The sequence below is a fragment of the Petromyzon marinus genome, chromosome 59 (genome assembly GCF_048934315.1).
Source record: "Petromyzon marinus isolate PM22_M1 ecotype Great Lakes invasive population chromosome 59, UKy_Petmar_22M1.pri1.0, whole genome shotgun sequence".
NCBI classification, from domain to species: Eukaryota; Metazoa; Chordata; class Hyperoartia; order Petromyzontiformes; family Petromyzontidae; genus Petromyzon; species Petromyzon marinus.
This window is the reverse complement of record NC_133725.1, coordinates 1,674,905-1,702,697: the sequence shown is the minus strand read 5'-3', so window position 1 is coordinate 1,702,697 and position 27,793 is coordinate 1,674,905. Positions and strand designations below refer to the sequence as shown.

The window sequence follows — 27,793 nt, the reverse complement described above, 5'->3', positions numbered from 1 at the left end:
TCACACAAACTCCACTCACTCGCTCTGTAGAACAGGGGGAGATCACACAAACTCCACTCACTCGCTCTGTAGAACAGGGGGAGATCACACAAACTCCACTCACTCTGTAGAACAGGGGGAGATCACACAAACTCCACTCACTCGCTCTGTAGAACAGGGGGAGATCACACAAACTCCACTCACTCACTCTGTAGAACAGGGGGAGATCACACAAACTCCACTCACTCGCTCTGTAGAACAGGGGGAGATCACACAAACTCCACTCACTCTGTAGAACAGGGGGAGATCATACAAACTACACTCACTCATTCGAGCTCTGTGCAATCTGCAAGTCAACATCGTTCGCGTCTCTGCCGCGTCATCTCGAAAAAGACGGAGTGGATCTAAGTAGACGGAGTGGATCTAAGGAGACGGAGTGGATCTAAAGAGACGGAGTAGATCTAAGGAGACGGAGTGGTTCTACAGAGACGGAGTGGATATAAGGAGACGGAGTGGATCTAAGGAGACGGAGTGGATCTAAGGAGACGGAGTGAATCTAAAGAGACGGAGTGGATTTAAGGAGACGGAGTGGCTGTAAGGAGACAGAGTGGATCTAAAGAGACGGAGTGGACCTAGGGGGACGGAGTGGATCTAAAGAGATAGAGTGGATCTAAAGAGATGGAGTGGATCTAAGGAGACGGAGTGGATCTACAGAGACGGAGTGGATCTAAGGAGACGGAGTGGATCTACAGAGACGGAGTGGATCTAAGGAGACGGAGTGGATCTAAAGAGACGGAGTGGATCTAAGGAGACGGAGTGGATCTAAGGAGACGGAGTGGATCTAAGGAGACGGAGTGGATCTAAGGAGACGGAGTGGATCTAAGGAGACGGAGTGGATCTAAGGAGACGGAGTGGATCTAAGGAGACGGAGTGGAAGTTAGGAGAAGCAAAAATGGGGAACAAAAACTAACAGCAGCTCACACGAGGAAGCGTGGTGTGGCGAGACAGTGGCTAGTTCCAGGCCCGACCGCCTTTGTCTCTCTAGTAGCCAGGCTCACACACAGCACCGGGTATGAATTTGAGGCTGAGTCGACCTAGGGGCGATACAAATAATCCCCCGTGTAGCCTCTAACAGACTGTCGGGGCAAGTGCTGTTAGTAGCGAGTAGCAGCAGCGCCTATGAAGGCTACCGGCACTGTGGCACACGAGGGGGTGGGTGGCCAACAACCCACGCCCGGCCGCCTTTGTCTCCCCCAGTGGCGATGCTTACTACACAACCGCACCAGGTACTCATTTGAGGCTGAGTCGACCTAGGGGAGGCCCGGAACCTGGCTCAGATAATCGTCACTGATGTTGGTTGGCCGCGAGCGGGAATCGAACTTGGGATGCCGGGTTCCTAGCGCAGCGCGAACCACTACACCCACCGCTCCCCACAAAGACAAAGATCCCCCGTGTAGCCTTAAGAAACTGTAGGGGCAAGCGGCTGTTAGCGAGCACCACACACCCAGAGGCACAGGTGTCACGTATCGAGTCGTCGCGTTTGCAAGGCGGCTCCTACCCGCTTGGTGCCGTGACGAAGTCTCCGTCATCCTCGTCCCCGCCGCCAAACATCGTCCAACAACACCAACAACAACGTCAAACAGGACTGCTGTTCGTTGTAAATCCTTAATAATAAAAGTTGTTGTAAAGCCTTCGTGATAATTGCCAAGGTTTTAAACAATGGGTGGTGGGCGGGGCGGGGGAGGATAGCGGCTTAATTAAACACGGCGAATTGTAATTAAATCGCTTCTAAGCGTTCGAAAATGTTCCCGGGGACAGAGCGACAGCGAGAGACTAGCAGCCCAAGTCACATTTACAATCCCGGAATCAGCTGAGCGGTCAGCTGATGCCGCAAAGCGTGGAGGGTGCTTTACGGCCAACACGACAACGTCGTGAAACGCCTCGACTCAGCATGGCCGCCGCCGTCGTCGATGCCACGTGGTGGTGGTCGTCGTTGAGGGCGGAATTTAATTCCATGCCGGGGTCGAGCACCGCGCACGCGCTGCTGGCGATGTTCTCGCCTGGATGAATGAACGTAGTCCACGATTACACTCAACCACACAACCACTCACACACTCACACTCAACCACCCACACACTCAACCACTCACACTCAACCAACCACACACTCAACCACACAACCACTCACACACTCAACCACACACACACACTCAACCACACAACCACTCACACACACACTCAACCACTCACACACTCAACCACACACACACTCAACCACTCACGCAACCACCCACACACTCAACCACCCACACACTCAACCACACACACACTCAACCAGACACACAACCACTCACACACTCAACCACCCACACACTCAACCACACACTCACTCAACCAGACACACAACCACACACACTCACACACACACAACCACTCACACTCAATCACTCACACACTCAATCACTCACACACTCAACCACCCACACACTCAACCACACACTCACTCAACCACACACAACCACTCACACACTCACTCAACCACCCACACACTCACACACTCAACCACACACACACACTCAACCACACTCACACTCAATCACTCACACACTCACTCAACCACCCACACACTTAACCACACACTCAACCAGACACACAACCACCCACACACTCAAACCACACACACAACCACTCAACAACTCACACACACTCAACCACTCACTCACACTCACTCAACCACTCACACACAACCACTCACACTCAACCACACACACTCACTCACACACTCAACCACACACACTCAACCACACACACACAACCACTCACTCAACCACCCACACACTCAACCACACACTCAACCAGACACACACACTCAACCACTCACACACTCAACCACACACTCAACCACTCACACACTCAACCACACACTCAACCAGACACACACAACCACACACACACACTCAACCACTCACACACTCAACCACTCACACACTCAAACCACACACACAACTCACACACACTCACTCAACCACACACTCAACTAGACACACACAACCACTCACACACTCAACCACTCACACACTCAACCACTCACACACTCACTCAACCACCCACACACTTAACCACACACTCAACCAGACACACAACCACCCACACACTCAAACCACACACACAACCACTCAACAACTCACACACACTCAACCACTCACTCACACTCACTCAACCACTCACACACAACCACTCACACTCAACCACACACACTCACTCACACACTCAACCACACACACTCAACCACACACACACAACCACTCACTCAACCACCCACACACTCAACCACACACTCAACCAGACACACACACTCAACCACTCACACACTCAACCACACACTCAACCACTCACACACTCAACCACACACTCAACCAGACACACACAACCACACACACACACTCAACCACTCACACACTCAACCACTCACACACTCAAACCACACACACAACTCACACACACTCACTCAACCACACACTCAACTAGACACACACAACCACTCACACACTCAACCACTCACACACTCAACCACTCACTCACACAACCACCCACACACTCAACCACCCACACACTCAACCACACACTCAACCAGACACACAACCCCTCACACACACTCAACCACACACTCAACCACACAACCACTCACACACACAACCACTCACACACACAACCACTCAACCACACACACACCACTCACACACTCAATCACTCACTCACACAATCAACCACTCACACACTCAAACCACACACACAACCACTCACTCAACAACTCACACACACTCAACCACTCACTCAACCACACACTCAACCAGACACACACAACCACTCACACACTCAACCACTCACACACTCAACCACTCACACCACTCACACACTCAACCACTCACACCACTCACACACTCAACCACTCACTCACACAACCACTCAACAACTCACACAACCCCTCACACACTCAGCCACTCAATCAACCACTCACACTCACAACCACTCAACAACAACCGCCATTCGCCACTAAGTGGCAGTGACGTCATCACGACGCTTGTGCCAGGCCATGTGCACCTTGAGGCCACGTGAGGTGTCGGAACGACCGCTGGCAGGTCACGGGGCAGACCCAGCAGGTGCCACGGGTCGACTGAGATGACTGGCTGATGCACCACCTGTGCCCCCTACTGTGCCAACCTGTTGTGCTTTAGCCACCCGGCGCTCCGCTCGTTGTTGTGAGCATCGCTCCTCCCCCCTCCGTTGTTGGAGGGCGACTGCCTCCAACTGCCCAGTAGCGTCTTTCACGAGCCTCCTCCACAGAGACCGATCTTGACACCGCTGGTACCAGTCATCGGCAAGTCCACTCAGCTCCACGTCCTCCTGTACCACGTCACTCCATCTCTTCTCTAGCCCGTGCCGCGCCCGTTTAGCCCCCTTGATCCGGCCGAACAAACGCTGTTTAGGCATGCGGTGGCTGGGCATGCGGGCTACATGACCCAGCCAACGCAGCCTTGACTGCCAGAGGAGCCCACCGATGGGACTTTGTCCAGATCTTTCGAGGACATACATACTCAACCACTCGCACACTCAACCACTCACACACTCAACCACTCTCCCACTCATCCATCAATACCCGGCCGTTCGCCACTCAGTGACGGTGACGTCACCACGGCGCCTGTGCCAGGCTAGGTGCACTTTGAGGCCACGTGAAGTGTCGAAGGCTCGCTGCTGGCAGGTCTCGGGACAGACCCAGCAGGTGCCATAGGATGGCTGAGATGACCGGTAGATGCACCACAAGCTGTACCCCCACTGTGCCAACTTGCTGCATATGAGCCGCACGGCGCTCCGCTCATTGTTGAGCGTCGCTCCTCTGGAGGGCGACTGCCTCCAGCTGCCCAGTAGCAGCGTCCTTCACGAGCCTCCACCAGAGGCCGATCTTGACACTGCTGGTACCTACTCTTTCCACTCATCCACTTAACACTCAACCACTTACCCACCCACTCACTCTCCCACGCACTCGCCCACCCATTCACTCATCCACCCATCCTCCTACTCACTCACCTTCTCGCCCACTCATCCACCCAAACACTCTCCCACTCACTCGCATACTCATTTATGTTTTAACTAAACCTTACTTTAAAAATATAGATTACGTCTTATAGAATTAAACAGCGGTCACAAGACTTCTGGACCACCATATTTTGGGTGATGCTGCTGTTGCCAATTGGAACACAACGACAAATACAAAGCTGACAGTTACTGACCGCCCCGGCTGACTCGTTGCTAGGCCCAATTGCTCCAGTGCTATAGAGGTCGCAAAAAGTGACGTTTCGGGCAATAACCCTTGTTCAGCAAATGAAAGGCCAGTGCCCGATACGTCATCTATTATAGTTTTCCCTTTGAAGGCTACACACACACGGCGTTACTGACGCATGCGTCGAGTTAATAATAACTATAATTGCATTATGGGACCTTTTTGCCAGTAGCAAAGTATGAAAAATAAAAAATAGGTTTTACCCTTGGTAGCAATACAACAGGCGTTAAGATGCTCAAACACCAAAAAGATTAGCCACACGTACTTGTGGTGAACATGCAAACAAACATGGCTTTATACTCGCGTTCTTTCGGTAAAGTCACGTAGGTAAAGAAAATAAAATATTAAACAAAAATTAAATCACGTTTCGGTCGCAACACAAGCGGTCGTCATCAGGCAAAAAGGGGGTCAGCCTCTGAAAGGCAAACTGTTGTTAAAGGTTTGGGAATGGGCTTGTCCCGTTGTCTGTTAAAAGCTCTAACAGATAAAGGGAATCCCTGCCCGTAGAGGTGGTTCATTCTAGATTTGAAGTCTTCGTGACTGCAAGGATCCATACTCTGGTTCTTTAGGTAAAGTCACGTAGGTAAAGAAAATAAAGACACATGGCTTTGATAATATATATACATTCTATGAAACGAATTGGCCTACACCAGAGCCTTCGTTATGGCCCAGTCTCACCACCAGTGTCAGACCAGAGAAGAAAGCCACAAGGCGAACAGCACAAGGACAATGCCACACACGTGTCAGAGCGTTTATAGCTCGGGGTGAGCAGCAGCTACATCATGGGATACCGTTTTGCCAGTATCAAAGTATGAAAAATAACAATGTTAGAGAAAGTGGGAAGGTGATTGGCTGGAGGGGAAAGTGGCTCAGGGAACCTTCGGGAAATGGACTCGAGGGATAAATGTGGGGGGAAACGCGAGAGCTCCACACGCTTGGAGTGAATCATTGAAGGCCGTGTCTCGTGCCTCGGGGGAAATAAAGACTCCCGCTTGTCGAAGACCGCTGTGTCAGGCGTCGCTACAGATCCAACGTCAATTTTGTTTCGTTTTTATTCGGGCCGCTGCTACGTGTTCCCACGTGCGATGATATCGGCCACTGCGGCGAGCCATCCGTGTGCGCGCGTGGCCAGCTGCCTCGGACAGCGAGCTGGCAGAGAAACGTGCGTCTCCGCTCGCTCAACGTGCGTCTCCGCTCGCTCAACGCGCTCGCGACGAACGCGCCACGGCTCGGCTTTTGCAGCTGCGAGCGGGAAGGAGAAAAAACAAACCAATTTGGGAGCGTCCCGGGCCAAGTTGTCGGGAGTGACTCGGCTGAGGCTCGTTTATCGCAACGCAAAAAGAGATGAGTTTTAGATTTCAAATGTCAGAAACGTAAAATGACAGTAAAAAATATAGGTCACCCCCCCCCCCCGCCCCCTCCCTTGCAAATAGGCAAAGTTGCACGAGTCACAATCGTTTTTATTGAATCTCCTGGTTCAACAAAGGACAAGGTGACGCTGAGAGGGCAGTGCCAACCTCTGCCTGATGATCACTCAGTTGGGATTACACAGAGCGATCATCGATCCTCCGCCCCCCCCCTTACTGGCGGCAGACTGATGCCCGCTCGCAGGACAAGTGCCGAATCACCTTGGCTGCACGTGGACAGCTGCCACCGGGGGTGTCCTTTAAAAATGTTTGAGACGAGATGTAAGTCGGTCGCGCATTGCGTGCAAAGGGCTCCGAGATTAATCCCCCCCCCCCCCCAGCCCGGACTAAAAAGGCACCATATCGAAAAACATCATCATCGTTACAACATTTGCCGTATCCCTTCTAGTTTTCGGCTCGCCGCTAACCTCCGACGTCAGCGCTGCGTCGTCGTCATCGTCATCGTCATCGTAATCAGCGTCGTCCATCACCCGTGCCGCCGTCATTGTCGGTCTTTCTTGAGGAATCCCTTGTAGAGCCCGCGGAGTTTCTCGACATCGCGGGCGGGCGGCTGCCTCCAGGCGTACCACGGGTACCACGGGTCGCCGGGAGAGCCGCCGGCACAGTGCGGCGGCGGGGGCGTGAGCGACACGGCGCCGTGCGCGTTCGTGAAGTCCTCCGGCGTCGCCGGCTCGGCGAGCAGCGGCAGCTCTATCAGCAGCAGGCCTGCGAGCGCACAGCGCGGTCAAACGAACAAAACAAAAACACTGAACATTGGGGGGGGGGGGGCTTGTGTGCGTGTTGAACCGCATCAACGTACGTAGCCAACCGTGCTAACTGGAGGTGCAGTGTTGAATCCGGGATTTTCAGGTGGGGGAGGGGGGGGGAGGGCAACCCCTCCAGCAATGAAAAATTATAGAGGAGTTAAAATAGGGTTTTTCCCCTTTGTTTCTGGCAACAAAACTGAAACCTTTTAACAAGGATTCATGTTTACTGCATTAACCACAATACCTGAGGTCAAAATGCAAACAAAAAACATACCGTGATAATATATGCATTGTCCTTGAACCTGATTGGTCCACACCTTTTGGCGTCATCTGGTCGAGCACCAATTGGGTCGAGGCTCAAAAGAAAGCCGTCCCTTGGTGTGGACCAATCAGGTTCAAGGACAATGCATATATTATCATAGTATGTTTTTTGTTTGCATTTTGACTGCAGGTATTGTGGTTAAAGCAGTAACATGAATCCTTGTAAAAAGTTTCAGTTTTGTTGCCAGAAACAAAGGGGAAAAACCCTATTATTATATTTTGGTACTGGCAAAGGAGGTCTAATGATGATAGGAGTTGTTAGTAAGTAAGGACTTGTCCCTTGCTTGTTACTCGACACGTGTGCGGCGATGACGTAGACATCAATCGAGGGTCGAATTGCGAACCGCGTTGTGTGATCGGCAACGCGCTCGCTGAAGGTGTCGATGCCTTCAGGGAAGTCGTGGACTCTGTAGACGCAACTGCGCACAATTCTGTGAGTCGCTTATAACCGCTTTCGCGTTACTTATTGCCAATTATGGACTCAGACTATTGTCTTATAATCTAATAGAGTCCCTGACACGTAATAATATGCTTGCACAGTGGCAGTGGGGGTCGCAAAATGCCGATTTATTACTAATAAACCCCAATGATCCGATCGAAAGTAGGGATTCATACTCTTTGGTTTTATTCAGTAAAGTCACGTAGATAAAATAAAACAAAATAAAACAATTAAATCACGACGTTTCGGAGGCAACACAAGCTTCCATCTTCAGGTGGAAAAGTCAACGCAGAATATCTGTGTCAGGAGCACAGTTCAGAGACGACTTTGGATTATATACAGGTTAATTGTTTTATTTTGTTTTATTTTATCTACGTGACTTTACCGAATAAAACCAAAGAGTATGAATCCTTGCAGTCACGAAAGCTTCAAATCTACATGAAATTAGGGATTTCGATCGGATCATTGGGGGGGCACGTGCCACCCCACCCCCCCCACTGGCTCCGCCAGTGGTTGATCTATGGGTAGTGTTGAGTCTATGGGCAGTGTTGAGTCTATGGGCAGTGTTGAGTCTATGGGCAGTGTTGAGTCTATGGGCAGTGTTGAGTCTATGGGCAGTTTCGATTTAAAGCTTTCGTGACTGCAATGATTCATCTTCTTTGGTTTTCGGTAAAGTCACGTAGAATGAGAATAAAATAATAAATTGATAAAATGTATTATTTTATTCTCATTCTATGGGCAGTGTTGAGTCTATGGGCAGTGTTGAGTCTATGGGCAGTGTTGAGTCTATGGGCAGTGTTGAGTCTATGGGCAGTGTTGAGTCTATGGGCAGTGTTGAGTCTATGGGCAGTGTTGAGTCTATGGGCAGTGTTGAGTCTATGGGCAGTGTTGAGTCTCTGGGTAGTGTGTACTGTATGTCTGTTGAACTTCTTTTGCACCACCGTACGTAGCCAACCACGCTAATCTTAGGTGTGCGGCAAGGACAACAAACTGAACACAAAAAGTGGTTCTAGAGAAATGAGTTTGCAGCTGATTGACCAACTTTGCCTACCTATTGTCGTGCCACCGATCGGATGGAATTGTTTTTTTGAGACACCTTAAGTTTTCGACCGACCTTATTTTACTTTTATGGGTTATTTTATTGTTTTATTTTACCAGGTAAGGCCCCCATGGAGCAACACGTAGCTCTTTTTCAGAAGGGACCTGGCCACAAATGACAGCCCAATGAGGTCACCTATACTCTAAATGCATGATTCTAAATGTGGAGGGAAAAACCGGGGGACCCGGAGAAAATTCCACGAGGCCACGGGGACAGAGACACCGCAGACTCCCATGTATACTGGCGTCAGGGCCGGGATCGATTCCACGACTTCCTGTATACCAGGCGAGGTAATTAACATCCGCACGCCACCGTTGTGCCCTATGCCACGGTGGCGTGAAGCACTCTTGCCACTGCTGGATGAAGGTACGTGGTGCGAACGGGCACTGTGCACTACCGGAGGGTGCAGGACATGCACACACACACACACACTCACTCTCGTCTGCCACTCAACTTTTTCCAGTTCAGCAAGAAAATAATACAATTACGTACCGTAGTCTTGGGCTTTCTTAATCGCTGCCAGTAGATTTTTATGCTGCCTTTGGCAGAGACCTGTGAATAAAATTTACATGAAACAGAAGTGCATTAATAATTAATAATGCGGTACGTTTGGTACCGACGCCATTCTATTAATTGTGATCAATTCACTCACCGGTTAGCGACGGGTCAAAAACAATGCCTTGGTGCGGGCAAATAAACTGCTGCAGAAGACGAATATTCTGTAAGGACACCACAAGATGTGTTAATTAAGTGGTTCTTCTTAACCTGGGGTGCACGCCACCTCTTGGGGGTGCGAGATGCCCTTTCTGGGGGTAGCGAGACATGGACAGATTTTTTTAGAAGGTAAATCATCAAAACCACTAATTAAGCATAGGCATGTAAGTACAACTTACTTTGTTTCACCAAACCTATATGTGTTTATAAACATTGTAATTGTGTTTTGCGATTGAGAACCAAAGGCGTGTAAGGCAGCAGTATAGGTTCAGCACCACTGTGTTAATTGAATAACAACAATGTCAATGTCTTTTCCGAACATAGATGGACTCGTGCATTTGACTAAACTGTCAAATCGCTCTCCGTGGTGCTAACGTTAATAAAAACCGCCACTTTTTTAAAATTTTGTTGTTGTGCTTTTCACACCTGATGATGATTTGCTTGTGTTGCAGTCGAAACGTCGTGATAATTTTGTTTTATATTTTTATTATTTTATTGTTTCCCTTCTAAGTGACTTTACCGAAAGAACCAAGAATATGAATCCCTGCAGTCACGAAAGCTTTAAATCAAAATTTTATGTCAATGTGTGTGTATATATATAGTGTCTAAATCCAATTTAAAGGATGCTGACATACTATAATTAGCCTGAGCGCAGACCAGATATTCATCTAACTTGTCGTCCGTAGCAGCTGAGGAGGCATCACTGCAGCTACTCCAATTTGTTCGTGCGGCCAAAATCCAGCAAATCACGAATGTGTTTTGTTAAATAGCCGTGTGAATAAATGAACACGGCTAAAAGTGTCGGTTCCACCCCAAGGGGGTACCCAGTTATCTGCTATGGCCCGCGCGCTTAAATGGTCAGCACGCTGGACTTATAATCCAGAGGTCGCAGGGTTCAATTCCATCTCCTGAGAGGGCAGCTGAAGCGACGGTGGAAGTTTCTGAAATCCTCCTCCTCGCCTCCTGTTGTCCGTCTACCTGGCGGTGTCAATGGGAACGCCTGCAGCTGGTCGTTCGGCAGGCCGAGTGTGATGGGGTAAAGTGTGGGCAATTGAAAACCTCTTCCAAAACCTCTTTTTTTACTTGATTAGGTAATATTATATAATTTTATTTTTTATTATTTCTACGTGACTTTACCGAAAGAACCAATCATATATATCTCTTCCCAGATGTCTGGCCAACATGACAGAGTGGGACAAATGGTTCCCTAGAGCTCCTGAGAGCTGAGTTACCTTCCGGCAGTGAGCCGAGGAAGAATTTTCAGGGCTGCACCTTCATCTTTCTAACTTTCCTTTACACATCGAATAACCATCACGCGAACACTAAACCAACGACGACCACCACTGCAACAACGCCAACAACAATCACGCCAACCACAATCGCACCTAAAAAAAAAACCACAACCACACCACCAACAACAATCACCACACCAACAACTACCACAACAACGGTCCCGAGGGCATTCACGATGAGGTGGAAGATGGAAAGTTGGCAGAGGCTCGCTAAGTGGAATGTTGTTGGTCAGCTTGTTTTTTTGTTATTACAGTAGATCATCGATTATCCAGAGGCTTCAGGGGGGAAGGGGCGCCAGATATTTGTAAACGCCGGATAATCATTACATCATCATTATTTCAAATAGCATATTTTTGCACATTCTTGAATAACATTATGTTTCTAGGTGTTGTGTATGTTTTTTGTTGTGTTTAAAATTTGTTTACTATATGAAATTGGCATAAACATCCAAAGAAAAACAGAAATATCTTACTGTAAAAAGTTAATGTATTTAATGTACCGTACTTACCACTCCAATCTCGTAGACTCTGCATGGGGTGATGTACATATTACTACGCTCTTGTTTCAACACAACATGTGTTTGATAATCGTATTAAATATTTGACCCTGAAATCAAGCATAACTACTATGTACTGAATAATGTACTGTGTACAATATTTAACACTGAAATCAAGCATAACTACTATGTAGTGTTTAATGTAGTGTATATATTTGACACTGAAATCAAGCAGAGCTACTGTGTAGTGTATAATGTAGTGTAGATAATATTTGACACTGAAATCAAGCATAGCTACTATGTAGTGTATAATGTATATATTTGACACTGAAACCAAACTACTTTTTTCGTCACGCCCACGGTGCCGATCGCTGCATTGGTTACAGCCTTTGCAGCGGCTTTGCCGGTTTCGCCAGATCGGCCCTGGACCGCCAGATGTTGGATGCAGCCGCATAATTACAATCGACGATCAACCGTATAATTGTGAGTGATGCCTGCTGAACACCTCCACCAGCCCCTTACCTTGAAGTCCATTATGATCTTTGGGTCTCGGCAAGCCGGGCACGGGTTTGAACAGACGTTACTTCCTCTCTGTAACACGGGAACAAACACGTGCACGCAAATCTGACTGCTTATCCGTACATCCAAATGAAGCTCAAGCCTCCCGTAAACCACGTGACCTCCGTGTGACCAACGCCACTCTGAACCCCTCCCCTGTTGCTGCCGATGACGGTAATGATTTCGCTGTAATGCCGATACCGCTGCTGACAATGATTACGCTGCAGCTATTTATGCTTCCGCTGATGATGATGATGCCTAGGCTGCGGACGCTTCTGATGCTGATAATAGTTAGCCAGCGTATGTTGCCGATGGTGATGATTACGCCACACTGCCGATGGTGATGATATGCATGTGTTTAGCTTCACGATGCTGGTTTTGCTGCTGTTGCTGCTGCTGCTAATGAAGGTGTGTTTCAATGTTCTTCATTGCAAGGCCCGTGGGCAACTGGCGGCCCCTAACAATCGTGCTGCTGTCAAACCCCCAATGGTTTCAAATGTGTGGTGGCCGTCACACGACTGATGACGCCCCCCCTCTGAAAATGAGCGAAGAACTCCAGTGTACTTACGATGCAGGTCTTGCGTGTTTTCTGGGGAGGGATTCCACCTTTGTGGTTCCGTCTGTAATCCTTCCAGATGGGAATCTCCCCATAGCGCTCGATATATTCTGCGGAAGAAAGAGGCACAGGTCAACAACGGTTTGCCATCGGACAGACCGGGCCCTGTCATGGCCACGTGGAACTTCCGTGACCGGCTCCGGGGGCCAGGTGGCTCGGTGGTCAGAGACACCGAGCCGGCGCTGCCGAGATCCTGGGTTCAGGCCCGGGTAGGTTTTATCTCTTGCCGACAAAAAGGGTGCTGGGTTTTTGTTTTCTGTTGTCGCCAAGTTCTGACCGACCCTTCGATCGATTTGGGAAAAGCGACAAAGCAACATTGCCCCCCTACTGGCAGAGCAATGCCCGCTCGCCGGCCGGTGCTGCGTCTGCTTTGCGCCGCACAGGGACAGCTGCCACAGTGGGGGTGGGGTCCCCCCGATGCAGGGTGCCTCAATATACCGCGTAGTGTAGGAGTCGCAGTATCGATGTTTAGTGACGATGCCGATAATAACGATTAATTATTTCAACTTGTTATTGCCCAGTTGCATGCGCTGGGAAACCGGGGCAACCGGGGGGGAAAAAAAAAGCGCCGCGTACGAAGGGGGCAACACTCTATCCCACGTTGGAACGGGAAAGGTGTATTTCGATTTAAAGCTTTCGTGACTGCAAGGATTCATCTCCTTTGGTTCTTTCGGTAAAGTCACCACGTAGAATGAGAATAAAATAATAAATTGATAAAATAAAATAACACAATAATATTCTCACGACGTTTCGGCCACAACACAAGCGGCCTTCATCAGGTGAAGGGGACGAGACTGTCTGGAGGACAGCGCTGGAGTGAAAAAGCCACGCTCAGATCACGACCTTTAAGCTGTGTGAGAAGAAACAGAGCGAGCGCCTTGACAAAGGAATTAGCATAGAATTTAGCATTGAAATGGCTGAGTGATTAGCTTGTGACTGGTCACAGAAATGGCTATGTTAAAGTTAAAGCATACACATCCGCAGAGGCACCCCTTGACAAAGGAATTAAAAAGGGAAAGGTGTAGTCCAGGTTCGTTGCGCTACAGTCTCCCGGCGAGCCGTGGTTCGGGGCCACCTCCTCGTCGAAGCACACGCCGCGCCATAGAAGTTGCACACACGCACGCGCACGTTTGTGTGGTCCGTCAACCCTCGCCGCTGCCTCTGCAGAGTTGGATCGGAGAGAGGCGTGCGCTCCGGGCAAAATCGTGAAAACTCACCTCGTTAAACTGAAACCTTTACCCCCTCCCCACCCACTAGTTCTGGCCGTTTACCCAGCAGGTTATGTTCATTTCCTGATTTCCACACGTTGGAGATCTGCATGTTCTCCCCGTGGCCGCGTGGATTTTTCTCCGGGTCCTTCATTTACCTGGCACATTGCAAAATCAACGTCGCGCGTTTTAGAGTAGTTGGCTGCTGTAAATATCGACGTGATCAGCCGCTTGGTTGAGCTATCATTACGTGTGGCCAGGTCGCCTCTGAAATAGAGCTATGGAACTCGATGGGCCTTACCTGGTAAAATAAAACGTTTAAAATAGCTTAGAAGCACACCTCAAAAAATCAAAATTGTTGTTACAACAATATTGAGGATTCCTCTCGGCAAGAGGAAGGTGCCGCCCTTCAACGGACTTTGTACGTCATGCAGTTTTAAATCTAGAACTTTTAAAAATGCGTAGCTCTTTGCTTCCTGACACGACGATGATTTCGCCGAGAGACAGCAAAGAGGAACACGTGGATTAGGGGACACGCGGAGGGTGAGACGTCATCACACTCCATCGTTATCCAGCACTGGTTCGACCCTCGATGGTGTTTCGTATGTACGTTCCAAATTAATTTCGCACCGTACGTAGCCAACCGCGCTAATCGCAGGGACGGTGAAAGGACAACAAACACGAGGTGGCCGATAGGTGAGGGCGGTCGATATTAGCATCGGTATTTATACTGCAGGAGGAATCCGATGAGCTATAAAGCTCTTTTTCCAATGAACTACAAGTTCCTAAACTTAGTCCCCCTCCCTCCGACCATTTATCCGGTTCACTTTTATTTTGAGTTTTCGCTATCTCTGCATGATTCCCAGCACACTTAAAATGCTTTGCGACCGCAGATTGATTATCCGTGCTGTTTCCCAATCAATCTTCCGCTCCTCCTCCGGCAGTGCTCTCCGTTCAGTCGCCGCGAGGACCCAAGTCATGCATCGCAACGCGACCCTTTGCAATATACCAGGCTGCTTAGCCCCAGAGAAGACGAGGGAAGTTATATTCGCGTGATGATATAACGGTCAATGGCTTGTCATCACGTGCAAGTGTATAGCAGCAGACAAATAAGCTAAATAATCTCAACGCGTGTCGATTATAAATGTGGAGAGAGGAAGGGGTACGGGGGAGGGGGGTGGTGTAGTGGTTAGCGCGCCACGCTACGAACCCGTCCACCCGAGTTTGATTCCCGCTCATGGCCAACACGATTATCTGAACCGGTCCTGGGCCTGGGGAGACAAAGGCGGCCGGGCGTGGTGCTTGCCACCCACCCCCTCGTGTGCCGTGTGGGCCTTGATAGGTGCTCGCCAACAGCTCCTGCCCCAACAGTCTGTTAAGGCTACGCGGGGGGGGTCTTTGTCTTCGGGGGGGGTGGGGTCAATCACCTTCGCTGTCCAGATACTCCCAGGGGTTCTGCCGCAGGTGGGCCAAGGGGTCAGGGGCCGCCGGGGTCGACTCCTCCGTCGCGGCCGTACAATGAGGCCTCCACAGCGGAGGGGCGGCCGGCCAGGTGGGCCTCACGGTGCTCGGAGCCGCGGCCCTCCGCAACACCTTGGGGGGGGGAGGGTTTCCCCGCACCTCAGATTAGCACGGTGCAAATGTAGTTACACATACTGTACATACACACTGCCCATAGACTCAACACTGCCCACAGACTCAACACTGCCCACAGACTCAACACTGCCCATAGCCTAACAACACTACCCATAGACTCAACACTGCCCACAGACTCAAAACTGCCCACAGACTCCAACACTGCCCACAGACTCAACACTGCCCATAGACTCAGCACTGCCCATAGACTCAACACTGCCCATAGACTCAACACTGCCCATAGACTGCCTACGTTCAGTGCGAAAAAAGTTCAACGAGCGGTCCACACGGCCACGTGTGACGGGCGCCCAACACAGCCAAGGATCATCTAGCGGAGCGCCAGCCAGGGGGACGGAACGAGTGCCAGGCTAGGTGCACCAGGAGGTCACGGGGCAGACCCAGCAGGTGCCATGGGTCAACTGACTGAGATGAATGGCCGATGCCACCACCTGTGCCTACTACCGTGCCAGGCTAGGTGCACCAGCAGGTCACGGGGCAGACCCAGCAGGTGCCATGGGTCGACTGAGATGACTGGGCCGATGGACCACCAGGTGCCCCCTAACCGTGCTAACTCGCTGCGTTTTATCCGCCCGGCGCTCCGCTCGTTGTTGTGAGCGCGCGGGGCCTTCTCCATATGCGTGTGGGTAAACTTCACACACGACAACAACACACGTGGGACGCCAGACCACAACACGCGCGCGTATTTTGTTTTTAACGGATGACGCCATCCATCTATCGGCTCTTACCTGCGCTCCTTCGCCTCGTCGGGCCGCCGGGAGCCAGGGGAAGACGAGGAGAGACGGCGCTAACCTCGAGCGGCTCCTCAAGGACAGAGCCATTCCCGCCATTGCCGAGGTCTGGCGTCTTTTTCACGCCCCTCCCTCCGTCCGATTCGATTCTCCTGAATCTAAAACCAAAATTGACTTAACGCCCGCGATTCCTGGGTGCTGCGTAACGTTGCGATGAACGGAAGACGGGGTGGTGAGGAATCGAATTAGTTTCGATTAGGCATGACGCCCGATCGATTCGCCGTGTCGCGTACTGTATTGTGGTTTTTGTGGAATCGATGCGATTTATTATTTCGGGGAATCGATTTTTGTTTCCCCCCCCTCCGTCAAACTTCGATTCAGTAAAGCACGATAGATTTGTACTTATTAATTAAATATAATATGACTTCGCTGAAACTTTAACGTCCGATTGCGATGTCCGTGCATCGTTTTGTGAGGGAAACTGTGTCCACAGAATCACTAATTCACGTTTTGACAAACTCAATTTGATTCCATCTAATCACTCGGCCTTAAGATTTCCATTGAACTGCCCATATAGGACTCACCACTGTGATCTCTACATTGGGTCAAACTTAACATCTCTTAATGTTTGACGGCTTGTGCACCATATCTTATTTATTCACGATATACTTACAAAAAAAATCCGCAGACTACCTGCTGCTGGATCTCCTCTCTGTTTCAAAGAACAAATTTGACCTCAGTCTTCGCTCATTTACCAGCTTCACATCCCATATTGCCGTACAAAAACCGGTGGAAGGGCCTTTGCTATTGATGCCCCCAGGGTCTGGAATGCTATTGCCAATAAACTGCAACTTGAATCACTACCTATGAGATCTTCACTCAAAACTGCTCTAGAGGAGTTGTACAGCCCTAGCTGCCACTGCTATTCAGTGGCCTTAATAAAATATGGCTCTAGATTTTGGTGTTATAATTTATTTATGTAGTTTATTGTTAAAAAAAAATCGGTCACAGTCCCTACGATCACTGTTACATTGCATTTATGGCTTTTATTTTGGTGATTTCGAAAACTGTTTTTGTTTGTTTTGGCCATGTTTTTGTTTATTGTAGTACGGAGTTAGACTGATGGCTTTAATCTTAGTTGTCTTGTGGTTGTTGTTGTTGTTGTTTGACTTGCATCCCAATGGGATTTTTGCACACAGCGTTGGTGTACGGTGCTTTGTTTTCAGGAATATTTTGATTTTTTTTTTCCTGGATTTTCTGTTTGCACAGTCAACACATAATCACTTTAAGATGTTTTTCTTGTTCATGTATTTGTGTTTGTTGCGATTGCACCCGATTCAATAAGCCGAATGCCTCACAGGGCTATACCAAATAAATGAAACTATGGAACTAATTTAAGCATTTTAATTTGGGTTAAAAAAAACTGTGGGGGTGGGGTGGGGAGGAGGTCAAGGCGCAGCCCCTGAAACTTCCTTCGCTCATCGCACTGCTGGTGGAAGGGGCCCTCGACTCGACAGAGCTGTCGACTGGACAGACCCACACCGCGTCAACCCACGCGGTTTTACCCCATAATTCTTCTTCCACGGGCGAATTGAGAGCGTTCAGATCCATGAGGCGTACAGCCGTTTCAATAGGGCACAAAATGTGTAAAAGGGGCCGTCCATAAATGACGTCACGCGATTTTGGACGATTTTTGACCCCCCCCTCTCGTTACACGGCGTCACAAAAAAATCAGGCCCCCCCCCTCAAATATGACGTCACAATGCTCTGCCCCCCCTCCCCCCCCACAAAACAATATTTCCATTTTAAAATAAAACATGCTTCAAATCGCTTTAAACTATTGTCATTGTAGTGCGTATTTAATGTTGCGCTGCAGGGATTCATATTCTTGGTTCTTTCGGTAAAGTCACGTAGAAGGGAAACAATAAAATGATAAAAAATATAAAACTATAAAATTCTCACGACGTTTCGACTGCAACACAAGCAATCATCATCAGGTGTGAAAAACTGTGGATGAAACGTCGTGAGAATTTTATTGTTTCATATTCTTTTATTGTTTTATTGTTTCCCTTCTACGTGACTTTACCGAAAGTACTAATAACGTAAATTTTGCATTTATTTAAAGTTGCGCATTTTGATGTGACGTCACTTTTCTCAACCCCCCCTCCCCCACCCGAACCTCGTCACACATCGTCACAAATATCTGACCCCCACCCCCTCCCCCCTAGGTGCGTGACGTCATTTATGGACGGCCCCTAATTATTATTTGTTTAATATTGATTTGAAGCATTCGTGACCGCAGGAATCCATATTCTCTGTGTGTGGTTCTTGGCGGTAAAGTCACGTGGGTAGAAAAATAAAATAAATCACGACGTTTCGGGCGCAACACAAGCGTCCATCATCAGGTGGGGAAAAACCACAGCAAGAAACTCAAACTTCCGAAGTAGGCGGCTACTTCAGCAGCAGCGTTGCGATCTGAACTTCGTGATCCTATTTGTTCGCGTGTGTTTCTTTCCTTGTGATGGGACTTTGTGGGCTGAACGTTGAGATTTATAACGGGGCACGGGGTCACCCGATAAGGTCTGAATTGGCCTGTGACGAGGCAGGGCACTGATAAGGGGTCGACAGGTGTGTAGAACCCCCTACCTAACAAACGAATCAACACGGCCAGAAACATGTAATTATATACCGGCTAACTCTCGTTTTTTAAGCGGGGGTTGCGTCCCTGAAAATTGGCGCGTAACTCAAAAGTGACGTAAATTAAACGCACATTTCTCCCATAAAAAATAAATACATAAATAAAGGCTATGATTGGCGTTAGGGAGAGCACGCTATCGAACCTCATGCTTACATCTAAATATTCCACTCGGTTGCAGTACATATTATATTTACAAGACAGACAGTCCCCGGGTTACGGAAATCCGACTTTACGGAAATCTGACTTTACGGAAATGCTCCCATAAATAATGTTTAAAGAATAATCAACGTTCGGAAATTGTTTGCGTTAGTTACATTCGCGCAAATAGTTAAACAAATGTTTTATTTTTAAACACGTTTAAGGGCCACACATTGGAAGGCAAATGCGAGCACAACATCTTTAAAATGTCGCGCGAGTATTAGTGAGTGGGTGGCTGGGTGAGTGGGTGAGTGAGTGAACGAGTGAGTGGGTGGCTGGGTGAGTGAGTGAGTTGGTGAATTAGTGAGTGAGTGGCTGGGTGAGTGAGTGAATTGGTGAATTAGTGAGTGGGTGGCTGGGTGAGTGGGTGAGTGAGTGAACGAGTGAGTTGGTGGCTGGGTGAGTGAGTGAATTGGTGAATTAGTGAGTGGGTGGCTGGGTGAGTGAGTGGGTGAACGAGTGAGTGGATGGCTGGGTGAGTGGGTGAGTGAGTGAACGAGTGAGTGGGTGGCTGGGTGAGTGAGTGAACGAGTGAGTGGGTGACTGGGTGAGTGAGTGAATTAGTGAGTGGGTGGCTGGGTGAGTGAGTGAACGAGTGAGTGGGTGGCTGGGTGAGTGAGTGAATTAGTGAATTAGTGAGTGGGTGGATGGGTGAGTGAGTGAATTAGTGAGTGGGTGGATGGGTGAGTAAGTGAATTAGTCAGTGGGTGAATTAGTGAGTGGGTGGCTGTGTGAGTGGGTGGCTGGGTGAGTGGGTGAATTGGTGAATTCGTGAGTGGGTGGCTGGGTGAGTGAGTGAATTAGTGAGTGAGTGGCTGGGTGAACGAGTGAGTGGGCGAACGAACGAGTGAATTGGTGAATTAGTGAGTGGGTGGCTGGGTGAGTGAGATGGTGAACGAGTGAGTGGGTGGCTGGGTGAGTGGGTGGCTGGGTGAGTGGGTGGCTGGGTGAGTGAGTGGGTGAACGAGTGAGTGGATGGCTGGGTGAGTGAGTAGGTGAACGAGTGAGAGGGTGGCTGGGTGAGTGAGTAGGTGAACGAGTGAGTGGGTGGCTGGGTGAGTGGGTGGCTGGGTGAGTGGGTGGCTGGGTGAGTGAGTGGGTGAACGAGTGAGTGGGTAGCTGGGTGAGTGAGTGGGTGAACGAGTGAGTGGGTGGCTGGGTGAGTGGGTGGCTGGGTGAGTGGGTGGCTGGGTGAGTGGGTGGCTGGGTGAGTGGGTGGCTGGGTGAGTGAGTGGGTGAACGAGTGAGTGGGTGGCTGGGTGAGTGAACAGGCGTGGACCCTAAACAATAAACGCCGCTTCCGATTCACAGCAGCCAAGTCGCCAACCCGTGAGGCGGGGAGCAACCGGCCAAAGAGAGAGTGGTCCACTTGTTGCTTATGCAGCCGCTATGGGCTTTAATGTGAACTATCGTTTGTGCCCGTTCTAGGACGGGTGAATGTTGCAGTGAATCTGAAATATTCAATAGAAAAATTGTTCAGCTCATGATTATTAATGAGGGGGGGGGGGGGGAGTTGCACCACGTGGAGGGACGTCACCCCCTCATGGTTATTGTGGAGGGGTGCGGCATGTGGAGTGACGTCACCCGCACATGATTATTAATGAGGGGAGGGGTGCGGCATGTGGAGTGACGTCACCCGCTCATGATTATTAATGAGGGGAGGGGTGCGGCATGTGGAGTGACGTCACCCCCTCATGGTTATTGTGGAGGGGTGCGGCATGTGGAGTGACGTCACCCGCTCATGATTATTAATGAGGGGAGGGGTGCGGCATGTGGAGTGACTTCACCCCCTCATGATTATTAATGAGGGGAGGGGTTGCGGCATGTGGAGCGCGCGACCTTCTTGTGCGTCAGTGTAAATTTCCACGTGTGCATGAATATTAATGAAGAGGGCGGGGCCTCTTTTGCAGTGACGTCACGCACGGATGTAGCACTGTGCTGCGTTGATTTATTTTTCACCGTCACTTTCTGTACAGAAATGTCGTCATATTTGAAGCGACTTTGCGGCATAAATTATTTAATTCTGCTCGACCTTCCTCTGCGTTCGTGTAAAAATCCACCCACTCATGAATATTAATGAGGAGAGGGGGGTGGGCCTCGTGTGGAGTGACGTCACGCGGGGGGTGGGCCTCGTGTGGAGTGACGTCACGCGCGAGGACGGACAGACATTTCTGGGTGATTACAGGTAATGAACCCACAAGTATAATTGTGAATGAACGTATTCATGACCGTGGATTGGACCCATAGAGTCACGTGAATGCACAGTAGGCCACGCCCACCAGTAAAGTAATTAATTCAGGGTACAGGGCACCTATTCAGATTCGGGGTTGTTGAGCAGTGAGGTGGTGTGAGTTGGTGTCGATTGGCATGCATCTGGTCACAGTTACAGACGCACGAATGCTCCTCAGCAGAACGCTTTGAAACAACGAGTTGCAGTTACGCAACCCTCTCTCTGGTGTCACTGGGTGGTGGAGTCATCTCAGAAGCAGGGCAGAACACATCGCAAGAGCATCCACTCATCGCCTCCTAACTCGTCGACTGTTATAATTCAGTAGGCTCACGCGACATTGACTTCTCCAAGACACAGAGGGTCTTTGTAAGCCATCTGGCTACCATGAGAGATTCGTTCACGAGGCTAGCCGCATATACAAGCACAGAAAACAATTTCAACCGAGAAGATGGATTCTGGCTCAGCAATCATTGGAAGGATTTGATAAACCATTTCGGGTCTTAATTGATTGTTCACGCTTACGACGGTGGTGGCTTTCAGACAGCATACATTAATTTTTCGTCTCCCCCCTCCTCTTTTCCGAACATAGATGGACTATCTTCTTTGGTTCTTTCGGTAAAGTCACTTAGAATGAGAATAAAATAATAAATTGATAAAATAAAATAACACAATAATATTCTCACGACGTTTCGGAGAAGATGAATCATTGCAGTCACGAAAGCTTTAAATCGAAATAGATGGACTAGTCCTTATAAACAAACTGACAAATCGCTGTCCGTGGTGCTAACGTATTAAAAATAAATAAATACACCGTTTAAAAATAAATACATTTATACAAACCGCCACTTCTTTCAAATGTTTCTTGCCGTTGGTTTTTCACACCTGATGATGACTGCTTGTGGTGTTACAGTCGAAACGTCGTGAGAATTTTATTGTTTTACTATATATTATATTATTTTATTGTTTCCTTTCAACGTGACTTTACCGAAAGAGCTCAGAATATCGCCGACTGTTATTGCTGCTGTTGTTCTTGTTGTTTACCTATTAGCCGGCCTGTCCCCTCGTAACGATCACGGGAGGAGAGAGGATAGGCACAGTACCGGTTGCACGTACAAGGGGCTCGATGTCCGAGCTGGGGTGTCCCGGTTTTCAAAGCGAACCTCGCCTCAATCGGAGTCTCCACGTACATTGCTGTGCGCCCGTTGACACCCGCATCGACTTGAGGTCCTTGGTTTGTAAAGCACGTGCTATAGCCACCGGGCTGGACGTGACGCTCGACCGACGGTTCGTAAGCGCGACGTTGAATGCACAAGGCAGTGCACAAGTGAAATGCCCAATTCACAATTTTATTAACGCCTTTCAATGCACGCGATTGTTCAATCCATACACAGTATTGAAAACACGAGAAGCCAACAGCATTTGGTAAGAAAACAAAGCACCGTTTTAGCAAAAAGCCCCGCTTGCATTTGACAGTTATAGGTTTTAAATCAATCATTCATAACTAGATCCGACCTTATCCTCCCGCAAAGAGTCAGCACGTTTGTATTACATTTTAAAGCAATTTTCATCCTTTAAAACAAAAGTCTCGTTTTATGGGTCTCTATGTGAGTCTGTGGGTCTCTGTACAGGTCTATGGGTCTCTATGCAAGTCTGTGGGTCTCTGTACAGGTCTATGGGTCTCTATGTGAGTCTGTGGGTCTCTGTACAGGTCTATGGGTCTCTATGTGAGTCTGTGGGTCTTTGTACAGGTCTATGGGTCTCTATGTGCGTCTGTGGGTCTCTGTACAGGTCTATGGATCTCTATGTGAGTCTGTGGGTCTCTGTACAGGTCTATGGGTCTCTATGTGAGTCTGTGGGTCTCTGTACAGGTATATGGGTCTCTATGTGAGTCTGTGGGTCTCTGTACAGGTCTATGGGTCTCTATGTGAGTCTGTGGGTCTCTGTACAGGTCTATGGGTCTCTATGTGAGTCTGTGGGTCTCTGTACAGGTCTATGGATCTCTATGTGAGTCTGTGGGTCTCTGTACAGGTCTATGGGTCTCTATGTGAGTCTGTGGGTCTCTGTACAGGTCTATGGGTCTCTGTGTGAGTCTGTGGGTCTCTGTACAGGTCTATGGGTCTCTATGTGAGTCTGTGGGTCTCTGTACAGGTCTATGAGTCTCTATGTGAGTCTGTGGGTCTCTGTACAGATCTATGGGTCTCTATGTGAGTCTGTGGGTCTCTGTACAGGTCTATAGGTCTCTATGTGAGTCTGTGGGTCTCTGTACAGGTCTATGGGTCTCTATGTGAGTCTGTGGGTCTCTGTACAGGTCTATGGGTCTCTATGTGAGTCTGTGGGTCTCTGTACAGGTCTATGGGTCTCTGTGTGAGTCTATAGGTCTCAGTGTGAGTCTTTGGGTCTCTCTGTGTGAGTCTATGGGTCTCTGTATGAGCCAAGGGGTCTCTATGTAAGTCATTGGTGACCATCAATTCACTGCACCTGAGAACCCAGGTCAATCACGGGCAGTGGTGTCTGAGACCCGGACTCGAACCCAAGTCCTCAGCAGTGCTGGCTCAGCCAGCCGCCATCATCACGGACAACGCATTTCAAAATCCTGCATGTATCTATGAACTTCTTTTGCACCCTACGTAGCCATCTTTGCTAATCGGAGGTGCGGGGAAGGACAAGAAACCAAACGCAAAAAAGCAGTTTTGAAGAAGTTCGTTTCAAATCTAAATAACTTGGAAGTGCATCACGGCTCCCAGTGGCTTTTCCTGCAATATCGGAAGGGGAGAGCGTTCCAGACGGCCGTAGGAGCAGCGCGTCTGAAAGCGCCGCAATGAGACCACCCCACCGTCTGTTGGCCACAAGCCAAAGCTGCGATGATGAGCGGAGTTCACGTGATGATGACCGGAGGTCACGTGATGGTGACCGGGGTTCACGTGATGATGACCGGAGGTCACGTGATGATGACCGGAGTTCACGTGATGATGACCGGAGGTCACGTGATGATGACCGGAGGTCACGTGATGATGACCGGAGTTCACGTGATGGTGACCGGAGGTCACGTGATGATGACCGGAGGTCACGTGATGATGACCGGAGTTCACGTGATGGTGACCGGGGTTCACGTGATGATGACCGGAGGTCACGTGATGGTGACCGGAGGTCACGTGATGATGACCGGAGGTCACGTGATGATGACCGGGGTTCACGTGATGATGACCGGGGTTCACGTGATGATGACCGGGGTTCACGTGATGATGACCGGAGGTCACGTGATGGTGACCGGAGTTCACGTGATGATGACCGGAGGTCACGTGATGATGACCGGGGTTCACGTGATGATGGCCGGAGTTCACGTGATGATGACCGGAGGTCACGTGATGATGACCGGGGTTCACGTGATGGTGAACGGGGTTCACGTGATGATGACCGGAGGTCACGTGATGATGACCGGAGGTCACGTGATGATGACTGGAGGTCACGTGATGATGACTGGAGGTCACGTGATGATGACCGGGGTTCACGTGATGACGACCGCAGGTCACGTGATGATGACCGGGGTTCACGTGATGATGACCGGGGTTCACGTGATGATGACCGGGGTTCACGTGATGATGGTTTGTGCCACGTGACGACGTAGTGGTTCATTTTGTGGCGAGCACTATGTGGGCCGTCCGTAAATGACGTCACGCGATTTTGGACGATTTTTGACCCCCCCCCACTTCGTCACTGGGGTAGAACCATCAACTCACTCATTCACTCACTCACCACTGGGGTAGAACCATCAACTAATTCATTCACTCACCACTGGGGTAGAACCATCAACTCATTCACTCACTCACTCACCACTGGGGTAGAACCATCACCTCATTCATTCACTCACTCACCACTGGGGTAGAACTATCAACTCATTCATTCACTCACTCACTCACTCACCACTGGGGTAGAAGCATCAACTCATTCATTCACTCACTCACTCACCACTGGGGTAGAACCATCAACTAATTCATTCACTCACCACTGGGGTAGAACCATCAACTCATTCATTCACTCACTCACTCACCACTGGGGTAGAACCATCAACTAATTCATTCACTCACCACTGGGGTAGAACCATCAACTCACTCATTCACTCACTCACCACTGGGGTAGAACCTTCAACTCATTCACTCACTCACTCACCACTGGGGTAGAACCATCAACTCATTCATTCACTCACTCACTCACCACTGGGGTAGAACCATCAACTAATTCATTCACTCACCACTGGGGTAGAACCATCAACTCATTCAATCTCTCACTCACCACTGGGGTAGAACCATCAACTCACTCATTCACTCACTCACCACTGGGGTAGAACCATCAACTAATTCATTCACTCACCACTGGGGTAGAACCATCAACTCATTCACTCACTCACTCACCACTGGGGTAGAACCATCACCTCATTCATTCACTCACTCACCACTGGGGTAGAACTATCAACTCATTCATTCACTCACTCACTCACTCACCACTGGGGTAGAAGCATCAACTCATTCATTCACTCACTCACTCACCACTGGGGTAGAACCATCAACTAATTCATTCACTCACCACTGGGGTAGAACCATCAACTCACTCATTCACTCACTCACCACTGGGGTAGAACCATCAACTCATTCATTCACTCACTCACCACTGGGGTAGAACCATCAACTCATTCATTCACTCACTCACCGCTGGGGTAGAACCATCAACTCATTTATTCACTCACTCACCACTGGGGTAGAACGATCAACTCATTCATTCACTCACTCACCACTGGGGTAGAACCATCAAATCATTCATTCACTCACCACTGGGGTAAAACCATCAACTCACTCATTCACTCACTCACCACTGGGGTAGAACCATCAACTCATTCATTCACTCACTCACCACTGGGGTAGAACCATCAACTCATTCATTCACTCACTCACCACTGGGGTAGAACCATCAACTCATTCATTCACTCACTCACCACTGGGGTAGAACGATCAACTCATTCATTCACTCACTCACCACTGGGGTAGAACCATCAACTCATTCATTCACTCACTCACCACTGGGGTAGAACCATCAACTCATTCATTCACTCACTCACTCACCACTGGGGTAGAACCATCACCTCATTCATTCACTCACTCACCACTGGGGTAGAACTATCAACTCATTCATTCACTCACTCACTCACTCACCACTGGGGTAGAAGCATCAACTCATTCATTCACTCACTCACTCACCACTGGGGTAGAACCATCAACTAATTCATTCACTCACCACTGGGGTAGAACCATCAACTCACTCATTCACTCACTCACCACTGGGGTAGAACCATCAACTCATTCATTCACTCACTCACCACTGGGGTAGAACCATCAACTCACTCATTCACTCACTCACCACTGGGGTAGAACCATCAACTCATTTATTCACTCACTCGCCACTGGAGTAGAACGATCAACTCATTCATTCACTCACTCACCACTGGGGTAGAACCATCAAATAATTCATTCACTCACCACTGGGGTAAAACCATCAACTCATTCATTCACTCACTCACCACTGGGGTAGAACCATCAACTCATTCATTCACTCACTCACCACTGGGGTAGAACGATCAACTCATTCATTCACTCACTCACCACTGGGGTAGAACCTTCAACTCAATCACTCACTCACCACTGGGGTAGAACCATCAACTAATTCATTCATTCATTCACTCACTCACCACTGAGATAGAACCATCAACTCATTCATTCATTCACTTACTCACCACTCGGGTAGAACCATCAACTCATTCACTCACTCACTCACCACTGGGGTAGAACCATCAACTCATTCATTCACTCACTCACCACTGGGGTAGAACCATCAACTCATTCATTCACTCACTCACCACTAGGGTAGAAATATCAACTCATTCACTCACTCACTCACCACTGGGGTAGAACCATCAACTAATTCATTCACTCATTCACTCACTCACCACTGGGGTAGAACCTTCAACTCATTCATTCACTCACTCACCACTGGGGTAGAAC

General features: G+C 49.2%; 2 protein-coding genes across 4 annotated transcripts in view; both read right to left on the bottom strand.

The window, feature by feature from the left end:
- Positions 1-1,924, bottom strand: part of FKBP15 (FKBP prolyl isomerase family member 15) — a 78,947-nt gene extending 77,023 nt beyond the window's left edge. For 2 of the 3 annotated variants that reach the window (XM_076052992.1, XM_076052995.1), the window contains exon 1: positions 1,538-1,922. In XM_076052992.1, coding sequence (XP_075909107.1) covers positions 1,538-1,590 — 53 coding nt within the window. In that variant the 5' untranslated portion in view covers positions 1,591-1,922. Of the gene's footprint in view, positions 1-1,537 lie in introns of all 3 variants that reach the window. The other variant, XM_076052994.1, reaches the window with a different exon arrangement.
- A 3,657-nt stretch (positions 1,925-5,581) lies between these two features.
- On the bottom strand, positions 5,582-16,782 carry MRPS18B (mitochondrial ribosomal protein S18B). The gene is made up of 7 exons (XM_032976331.2): positions 16,615-16,782; positions 15,661-15,826; positions 12,978-13,075; positions 12,374-12,442; positions 10,001-10,067; positions 9,841-9,900; positions 5,582-7,448 (listed from the first exon to the last, which is right to left on the bottom strand). The coding sequence occupies exons 1-7, from the start codon at positions 16,714-16,716 to the stop codon at positions 7,225-7,227; spliced, it is 786 nt and encodes a 261-aa protein (XP_032832222.2). The 5' UTR covers positions 16,717-16,782; the 3' UTR covers positions 5,582-7,224.
- Between the last annotated feature and the right edge of the window lie 11,011 nt (positions 16,783-27,793).